Source organism: Mirounga angustirostris, unplaced genomic scaffold, assembly GCF_029215605.1.
Source record: "Mirounga angustirostris isolate CCGP_5_RB_7025 unplaced genomic scaffold, mMirAng1.0.hap1 SCAF_5, whole genome shotgun sequence".
In the NCBI taxonomy this organism is placed as follows: Eukaryota; Metazoa; Chordata; class Mammalia; order Carnivora; family Phocidae; genus Mirounga; species Mirounga angustirostris.
In genome coordinates this window covers 10,931,966-10,941,988 of record NW_026991713.1, presented here as the reverse complement: position 1 = coordinate 10,941,988, position 10,023 = coordinate 10,931,966, and the positions used below count along the sequence as shown (strand labels likewise).

Below are 10,023 nucleotides of genomic sequence, written 5' to 3'. Positions count from 1 at the left end.
AATGTCTGTGACCTTTGGCCTCAGCTTGCAAAGGACAAACTTCAGTTCTCCTGCAGGGGCTTGGCAAGAAGCTTCAAAAGCTTTGCAGCCAAAAAAAAAAAAAGGCTTTGCTGCCTTAGCAGATCAGCAAAAACCACTTGTCCTGCCACGCAGGCGCCCCTCTCCATCCCCATTTTACAGACAAGGAAACGGAGGCTCAAATGTGCTAAAATGTGCGGGGACTGGCCTGAGGCCACAGACAGGGCGTGGCACAGCCAACTCTGAGCTGGCTCCGCTAACTTCAAGGCCTAGCAGCCCTGAGTGACCGAGGGGACCACGTGGGGTGGGGAGCACATGGAGGGGAGCCCTGCAGCGGGGGCCCCAGCAGAACCAGGACTGGCCGCCCTCCCAAGGGGGGCAGAGGGAGCCGAGCAGAAAGAACCAGCCCGAACTGCCAAAAAGACACACACACTTTAATCACTCCGGACAAGCAGGGCAGGGGCGAAGTCAGGCAAGGGGTGGCTGGATAGCACGAGCCTTCACGGCACTTGGTCAGGTCCTGCTGCCAGCCCCAGCCACTTAGCCATGAATCTGTCAGCTATGAGTGAGCACCAGAGACCACCGCCAGGGCCACCTCGGCCCGGCAGTCGGCATCAGCACCAATGGGTAGAGGCCATTTCCCTCTGGAGAGAGGTTCAGGACCCCTGGGCTAGGAGGAGAAGGCCGGAGACCGCCAGGCTGCCCCCCTGCCCCCGGAGGAGGGAGAAAGGACAGAAGGCCAGATGTCCCTTACTTGGCCTCGGTCTCGCCCAGTGCCTGTCTTGGCAACATGGCTCAGAGGAGGCTCCCCCCGCCCCGACTGACCTGCAATGTGGCCCGCTTCAGTCCCCTAGACCTGCTGAGGGGTCCAAAGCCCGGCCCACGGCCCCGGTGGCTTGTGTAAAAGCAGCATCAGGCTGGGCAGGAGCTTCCTACCCAGGCCTCAGCACCTTAACCAGGCCTGGAAAGCCAGGGACACTGGGCTGGCGAGAGGGGCCAAGGAGGGTCAGAGAGCACCTGGGGACAGACGTCAGTGTCTGAGAGTGGCTGGGAGCCTGGGAGGACGGAGGCCCAGGCACCTTTGGGAGGGTGGACTGACAGGGCGGGAAGGGGATGTGTGAAGACGGGAGGAGTCCTCGAAGGTTACTGTACTGGGCGTGTGGGGAGCTGTGGGTCTGGGCTCCCTTCCCCAAGGGCCCTCTTTACCCCCAAGCCCCTGGATCCTCCCCTCATAGCACCCTTGCCCTGACCAAGGCCCTTCTGGGGTTTGCTTTAACGAAGGTCATTGGGCAGGAAGGAAAGGAATGGACAAGGATAAAGAATACCCCCACCTTGGGGACTCTATCCCACCTTGGGGATCTGCAGGTGAGGAGGGGCCACAGTGCCTGAACGCCCAGACACAGACTTCTGTGATGAGAGCCCCGTGCATTTATCTGGGTCTGGTTTCCTGATCCTGAGTCTCCCCACCCCGGCTGGACTGGGTGCTCACCAAAGGCAGGGCCTGCGTCTGATTCACCTCAGCTTCCCCAGAGCCTAACACAGAGTGAGTGCTCAGCGAGCGTTTGATGAATGAATAAGTGAACTGCGGCTGCTTAGGTGCACAAGAGAGTGACAGAGAAGGTGGAAGGAGCGCGAGGACGTGGGGGGGTGGGTCCTGGAGGGATGAGAAAAGTGAAGGATGTTGGGAAGAGTCTAGAATGTTTGGAGGAGTCCAGAATGTTTAGAAAGTCTACGAATGTTGTGAAAGTTCTAGAATCTGGTTACCTAAGTGGGGTCCATAGACCAGCAGCATCAGCATCAGCCAGGAACTTCTTAGATGTGCAGAACCCCAGGCCCACTCCAGAACCAGAATCAGATTCTGCATGTTAGCCCCATCCCCAGGTGGTTCACACCCACTTTCAAGTTTGACAGGTGCTGGTCTCAAAGGCTGGGAAAGTTCTAGAATATTTAGGTTAGAGGACCTCTTAAAGTATGTTCAAGAGAGGAGAGAGAGAGGGGTGATGGAGGGAAGGAAAGAAGAGGAAGCTCACCCAGAATGCCAGGTCCCGGGGGCCCACTTTACGGAGGGACACACCGAGGCCCTGCAGGAGGACAGCCCCCCACCACCCCGGGGCTGGGGCCGCCCTGCTGGGGGCACTAATCATCCTCGGGCTTGATGAGGTGGCCGCTGAAGGTGATGTAGGTGTCCACGTCGTCGCTGTAGACGGCGTTCTCCCGCTCGCGCTTGAAGAGGCGCACCCAGACACGGTCCCCGGGCGCCAGGGCCAGCATCACGCTCTGGCTCTGCATGATGCTGCGGTCGCTCGGCTGCGCGTACAGGATGACGGCCGCCTCCTCGTTGTGCACCACGTGCACGTACGTCTCCTTGAAGTTCCAGCTGTGTACGTTGAGGCTGAAGAAGTAGAGGCCGCGCAGCGGGGCGACGAAGCGGCCAGCGGCCAGGTCGAAGTGCCCGTCGGGGTTGACGAAGACCGTGTCGAATAGCAGCGGCTGGAAGCCCTCGCTGCTGTGGAGGGCCGTCTTGCGGCCCACCGAGAAGGCCGAGAAGCGCGTCTGGCACGGGCCGCCGGGGCTGCCTGCCTGCCCCTTGGCGCCCTTGGTGCCCTGCGGGCCGCGCTCCCCCCGGGGACCCTCGCGGCCCAGCTTCCCGGGCGTGCCCAGCAGGCCTCGGTCCCCTTTGTCACCTGTGGGGACAAGAAGGGGAAAGTCAGGGCAGGCACCCTGGCCTGCACCAAGGGAGTAGCTGTCTGCGTTTGCAGAGGGCTCCACCCTGCCACGGGAAGGAAGGCCAGAGAAGATCCAGCATTTACTGAGCACCTACTGCATGCCGGGCGTCACCTCCCTGAACGCCCCTCTGAAGAAGATACCGTGACCATCTCCGCTCACAGGAAGGTTCAGTGACTCACCCAGGGCCACACAGCTCAGGAGAAGCAGGAGAGGCAAGACTCGGGATGCTCTGTCTTCCACTCGCCTGGTCCCCTCCCCCTCCAGTGAAGGTGTGATACAGTTCCCTGGGAAGCCGGGCCCGAGGCCCAAGAGTCACTGCACCCAGCCTGACTCCAGTGGAGATGTGGGGTATGCAGGATGCACTTGGCATTCCTTTTTTTTTTTTTAATTTTTTATTTAAATTCAATTTAGTTAACATACAGTGTATTATTCGTTTCAGGGGTAGAATTTAGTGATTCATCAGTTGCATATAACACCAGTGCTCATTACATCACGTGCCCTCCTGAATGCCCATCATCCAATCACCCCATCCTCCCACCCCCTCCCCTCCAGCAACCCTCAATTTGTTTCCCTAGAGTGAAGAGTCTCTTATGGTTTGCTTCCCTCCCTGTTTTCCTCTTATTTTATCTTTTCCTTCCCTTCCCCTATGTTCATCTGTTTTGTTCCTTAAGTTCCACATATGAGTGAAATCATACGGTATTTATCTTGCTCTGACTGACTTATTTCGTTCAGCATCATACCCCCTAGTTCCATCCACATCGTTGCAAATGGCAAGAGCTCATTCTTTTTGATGGCTGGGTCACACTTTGTGTTTCTGACCCAGAGAAGGAGCCAAGGAAAATACCTCTGCCTACCTGAAGGGAAAGGCCCTGGTTAGGAACCAGGCAGCCCTTGGTTGGTGTTATGTCCCGCTGGCGCATTTCACGGTCGGGGTCTTGGTTATTTTCTCTCTGTCTTGAAGAGGATCATGTCCACCTCACAGGGGTGGTCCTGGGCTCTCAACAAAATGTCCTATGGGAGAGTGCTCTACAGACTGCAAATATGAGGCAGGAGGGTCCACCCAGTAACACTCAACCCGTTCCTGATTGCCCGGGGGTCCGGTAGCATCTAACCTCATCCTTAGGCACACCTCTCCCCAGCCTTTGTTCCAGGCTGACCTTGAACAAAGGAGGAGCAGGCGACCCCCTATGTCTTGAAACCCAAATGTCTTGATCCCAAACATTTCCCTGCTGCCTGTCACACTGCCTGAACTCCCACCATTAGCCACTCCCCTTTGAGAGATCTGCACAGCCCTGTGTTTTCCCAAGGTCTCCTGTGACCAGGGCAGTATTGCTGGAAGGAGCAGAAAGGAAAGCATAGACCCACAGAGGACAAGCTTGGAAAGAAGCAGGGAGAAGGGGGTCCACGGCTCTGCAGAGGTTTGGCCTCAATGGAGAAGGATCTCCTCATGTGCACCGCACTTTACAGTTTGCAGGGCTTTTTTTTTTTTTTTTAGCAAGCATAACTTGACTTTATTGTGGTATGTCCATTCAGAGGACCTGGTCTGTTAGGATTTTGTCACAGGGGCTTCAAAACTAGGGATTTAAAGCAAACTAAGAAGAGCAACTTAATTTATGCATTCACTAGAAAGTGTCCATACTCTTGCTACAACTATAAAAGAAACTGCCTCTCTGCCCCAGCCCAGTGGGAGGGGCGTGAAGGGTGGTCCTAGGGAAGGGGTACCTTCTCCTTTATACAAACGAGGCAGCAAGCCAGGGACGGAGAGACCAGTCTGAGCCACACAGCGAGGGAGCTGAGCAGCTGGGGCTGGGACCCAGGACTCCTGACACCAGCCAGGAGCCTCCTGCCACAGCCAAGTGTCCGCCCGCCTCAGCAGGCAGCAAAGCCTGGCCCAGGGGTGTCCTCCTAAACCTGGGGTTTTAGGAAGACAGTGTGGAGAAAAGTACCTCTAGTGGCCAGGCAGCTCCTCAGCCTCAGGCAGGGGCTCTGCAAGCCTTGGGGAAGATGGGGTGCTCGAGGAAGGGAGGTGTCTCCCCCCATGAAACCTGAGGGCCAGAGGTCTCAGAAGCCAGCCGACCCCTGGCTGGAGGGTGGACTGGCCCCATGGAGACCTCAGGGATGGAGCCTGGCTTCAGTCCTGACAGCTGTGTGCTCCTGGGAGAGCTCCTCCCCTCTTGGAGGCTCAGTTTCCCCCTCTGCAAAGTGGGAGGAATGACCAAGTACTGACCTCTTAGGGTTGTTGGCAGCGCAACCCCAGGTGAAGGGTGTCTAGGGCCTGGCCCCAGCCCCAGCTATTCACAGCCCCCGGCAGCAGAAGCCTCTTCCTGATTTTCGAGGACAGAGGCCCGCTCTCACGGGGACAGCCCTAGTGGCTGCCCATAGGTCTCCCTGCTTCCACCCTTGTCCCCTGCCAGCCATTCTCCACAAGACATTAGAGGGATCCATTTGCAACCTCAGTGGGATCAGGTCCCTCTGCTCAAACCCTCCCCTGCTCCCCATTCCCACTCAGGGAAACCCAAGTCTGACCCGGCCCCTGTTTCATCTCCAACTTCAGCTCCTCCTCGTGCCCCCTGCTCCTTAAACACACCAGGCCCACTCCTGCCCCAGGGCCTTTGCACCTGCTGCTCATGCTCCCTGGACTACTCTTCCCCAGATATCCACATGGCTTCTCCCTCACCTGCTCAATGAACTGACACTGACGACCACCCCATTTAATATGCAACCTATCCCCGCACCTACACTCCTGATGCCCCTTACCCGGCTCGACCTTGGCACTATCATCCCATTTCTCACCATCAAACATTCTGTTTCATTAACATGGGCAATCTATTTATTTCTCACTCTCTGTCTCTCCCACGAGAACAGCAGTCGGCACTTCTGTCTGGTTTGCTCATGCTCCATCCTCAGAATTCAGAACAGTCCTGACACATGGTAGCTGCTCCATAAATGTATGAATGATAGAACGGGTCTGGGACAATTTTCTGTCTGGGTTTTTCCTGCTCCCTCCACCTCACCGGTCCCAGCCCAAGGAGAGGGCCCCACGCCCTCCCCATCCCCAGCCAGGCCAGTCTAGCCTGAGCCACGGGTGGGTACTCACCCTTCAGGATGGTGATGTTAATGTAGGGTCTGACCTCAGGCAGCAGGTATGGGAGGGCAGATGGAGAGGCCGAGGACACTGCTTCATCAGCAGGGGCCAGGGGGTCCTCAGAGTCACAGCACCGTTGACAATACGCAGGGGAACCCAAGGCCACGGCTTCCCCAGAGGAGGGCTCCTCGGTGGGGACCCCAAACACCAAGAGAGGGAGCAGGAGTGTTGCACAGAGGAGGCCCAGGGCAGCTATCCCCATGGTGACCTGGAGCAAGGAAGGAGGGGCGGAGATTCTATTTAAGGGAACATCCACACCGTGCAGATGCCCAGCACGGATGCTGCCACCAGAGCTTCAGCGCGCCTGATGTAACTCAGGGGCAGAGCGTTAGCGTCCCCATTTAACAGATGAGAAGACTGAGATCGACACAGAGAAGCAATTTCTTCAAGGTCACGAAGAGACTGGTGGCCATGCAGGGCCCACAGGCTGAGTCCCCTGGAAGCCAGTCTGCGGGGATTTCCGGCACACATAGGCCTGGGAAGGAAACCCCTCTAAAGAGAGTCACAGCCGGGAACAGACGAGGGTCCCGGGAAGCCTTTGCTGGGGTGGGCGAGGAAGATGCTCCAGCCACCCACGTGTCCTAACCAATATGACTATGAAATGCTCCCCCCCACCCCACCCCGCCCACCTCCCTTTGGCATGTTTTCTTGTCACGTACCCCTCCGTCTCCAGCAAGCACAGGCCACTGGCGCAGCATGAGGGAGGTTAGTGGGCCCTTGGGACAAACGCAAATGATTCTGCAGGCTTGTTCTTCAGGCGAGGGGACAAGTGGCTAAGCCCATGGGCTGGCACGTGAGCACCGTAGTCCTGACAAAGATCTGGGCAAGTTCATCTATTCTAGCAGTCGGGAAGGAACATCCAGAGAAAATGCAAGGGGTTATGCACAGTGATGCTGTTACTGCATCTCTGAGAATTCAGGAGTAGGTATGCAGGACTGCAGACTGCAGCCCACTGCTAGCCTGCCTGCCTATACGGTGTCTCTGTGCAAGGCAGAAGCAGGTACCTCTCTGCGCGGACAAATTAGAAACAAAAAAAGAAAAGAAGTCATTTTCGGAGGAATGTAACACTAAGGGTGTGTAGGTTGGTAAGGGTTGTTGTCAACCCACCTCCCCCTCAGCACCTTTGTGCAGTCAACAACCCACACAGCTCAACCTTAAACAGAAGCCCCAAGGCTCTGGAGTTAATTCATTGGAAGATGGTTGTGTCAATCGTCATAGACCTACCAATCAGCTGCCAAGGGGGTAAACTGGAATTAAGGAGCAGGACTAGGAGGTCTGGAAAATTCAAAAGGATCGGAGAAGTCCAAGGGTTTATGAAGATGGGTCTTTGGCCCTGGCCAAGAGAGGTTCCAGAGTTCCAGGAGGGGGGCAGGAAGTGGCCAGGACAGCAGACACTGGGGACAGGCTGGGGCTGGGTGCGCAGGAAGCCGGGCAAAGAGCCTTTGAGGTGGTAGCAGTGTTTGGGGGCTGGCATGTTATCGCAGGATCAGAAACTCGGCTCTTGAAACCAGACTGGTTTTTACACTTCTGCGTTTCTTTGTTTATTTCCTTTTTGTTCCTTTAACATTTAGTACAATTCAAAAATATTTTTTCTGTGGTTAATATATGTAAAGTTAAAATTATTAATAAAAAAAAATGCTATTCTATCTCCACTGAGCACTGAGGCAAGGGATGGGTTTTAAAGGGCACCCCCCCACACACATACACACACACTCCACTGTGCTGGGGACTGGGTAGTAGCAGGAGTGAGGGGGCGGTGGGCAGGCAGTCCCCAAAGATACCACCCTTCTCTTAGAGGTGACCATTCCCGAGCTCCACCCTGGTCTGCTTTCCTGGTTCTGCTCAATAAGGCAGATCAACTTCTCAGAGATTAACATCCTCTCTGTCCAAGATCATCACCCTCACCCTGTGTTTGTAAATGTCGCATCTCCGTGATGTTTGAGAAGAGCAAAAATCCCCTTTTTCCTGGCCATAGATGTGACTTTATGGGAAAGGGGGAGGCCTTAGGGTTGGTCATAAGATCCCATGATAGTTTACAAGCTGTGTGACCTCGGGCTAGTAGCTTAACCTCTCTGCGCCACCTCGCTGCTCCTTGACACTTAGAAGGAGCTGAAACCACTGCCCACCTCCCAGGTTATTTGGGAGGCTCTGAATGCAGGGAAAGTGCCTGACTTGTAAGACTCTTAACACAAAGGACAGCAGAGGGAATAGTCAGTAACATTGCAATAACATTGTACGGTGACTACACTTAACAGTGGTTAGCGCTGAGTAATATATAGAATTGCCGAATGACTATGTTGCGCGCCTGAAACGAATACAACATTGTATGTCAATTACACTTCAGTCATAAACAAATAAGATTGAAAAAGTATTCCTTCCTGTGACGGACAAGGGCCCTTCCCAGTACCCGCACGGGCTGGGAAGAGCAGAATTTCGCCCAGAGGACTGGCATGGTTGGGGATGTGTCTGTTGGCGGAGGCCAGGTGGGAGTCAAAAGCTCTGAGACACAGAACTGAGACCTGGGGAGCGCAGGAAGCAGGAAGCAAAGCAGCCATGAACAAGAGTAATAATAACCACAGCCATGATCATGGACTGGCCCCGGGGACCGGGGCCAGGCAGGGATCGAGGGTGGGGGACGGTGCCATCTGGGGTGATTTGGGGGGGTCCCTGCTGCCTCCGCTCAGGAGCTGGGAGCTCTCTGGGGTGGGAGGGGGCTGGGCCTGCTGAGCTGAGCTGGTGAGTGTCGGGGCAGGGGCGGGCACAGCTGGAAAAGCAGGGCAGTCCTTCACCAGGGGCTTAGGTCTCAGCTAGCAGGAGGGAAGCGGGGAAGGAGAGCTAGAGGGGCTGGCCTGGGTCAGAGGGAGAAAGCAGAACCCAAGACGGGTCTAGGAAGAGAGGAGGGAAGAAGGGAATTCCGGGCTCTGACCCCAGCGCCTTGGGCCCTGCTGGGAGAAGTTACAGGACCTTTCATCACTCACCCTGTGTCCAGCGGCCTCCACGGTGGCTTACGGACCCCCGGCCTCTGGGCAGTCTCTGGCTCCCTGGCCCATGTCTGCCTGTTGCTGGCCCAGACCCCCAGGCCAAGCAGAAGAGGGAGGGAGAAAGGGAGGGAGAGAGGCGGAGGGAGGGCGGAGGGAGCGGGGTGAGCTGGCTTCCCACTTCCCCTCCTCCCTGCTCCTCCCCTCCAGCCTCTGGGATGATCTCCGGGAGATAAAGGGAGCCAAGGGAGCTGGGGATTTCCTTTGCTTAACTCTTTGGTGGTCCAGTGGGGTCTGGTTTGAGTCAGAGGCCCAACAGAGTCAGAGCAGGAAGGGGCCTAAGGCCCCTTGAGGTGCAGGCTAGAAAATCGAGGGAAGGGAGGGGGCAGGAGCCCCCCAAGTTGCTCAGGAAGGAGGAGGTAGCGCTAGAATCTGGGGTGAGGGGTGGGCTTGGCCTATTTGCTCTGCGTCACAGGGGCGGGATGCAGAGTGGAGAGGGCAAGGCTGCCCACTAGCTCGGGACTTGGGCCGATCCCTTGACCTCTCAGTCCCTAGGTGTCTGCAGAACTCCAGTCGCCAGCCCCCTTGTGCCAGGCACAGGGGAGGCTCAGCACATGTCGATGAGCAGGTATTACCCCCTCAGGTATCAGGTAAGGGCTGGGCAGCCAGGTCAACACCCCCCTCCCCAGTGGACGTGGAAGTCCCCATCCTCTGCCTGGAAATCTCCCCTGATGGGTCCACCCACTGGGTCTTCTGGAGCCAACCGCTCTATGAAAACGAGCCCCAAGAAGGGTCCTGCTGGCAGGAGGGCAGCCTGTGGAGTATGCCCTTGGACCTGGACGGGGTCCTGCCCAGCTTCCTTCCGTTGGTCTGTGGAGGTTTTCCAAAGCCGCAGCCCTGGGACTCTGGGGTCTGAGGCCCCCCTGTGCACAGACTGTCCCCAGTGTCCCTCCTCCTCCAGCACCCTCTCCTTCCGCACTGGCTGAGTACTTACTGCCCGGGCCAGGTCCCATCTTTGCAGGGGCTTTTGGTCCCTGAAGGGTGTTCCCATCCATTATTTCAACTAAGCCGACCCCAGCCTTGCGCTTTCCCAGGGTCACAGCCCCACAGGAAGGTGCAGTCCCCACCCCACTAGAGTCCTATGAGCATGCCTGG

General features: G+C 56.6%; 1 protein-coding gene across 1 annotated transcript; it reads right to left on the bottom strand.

Moving 5' to 3' along the window:
• Positions 1 to 431: 431 nt before the first annotated feature.
• On the bottom strand, positions 432 to 9,060 carry C1QTNF6 (C1q and TNF related 6). Its single transcript, XM_045872586.3, has 3 exons — positions 8,869 to 9,060; positions 5,843 to 6,098; positions 432 to 2,702 (listed from the first exon to the last, which is right to left on the bottom strand). Exons 2-3 carry the CDS (start codon positions 6,090 to 6,092, stop codon positions 2,155 to 2,157), a joined length of 798 nt encoding a protein of 265 aa, XP_045728542.1. The 5' UTR covers positions 6,093 to 6,098; positions 8,869 to 9,060; the 3' UTR covers positions 432 to 2,154.
• Between the last annotated feature and the right edge of the window lie 963 nt (positions 9,061 to 10,023).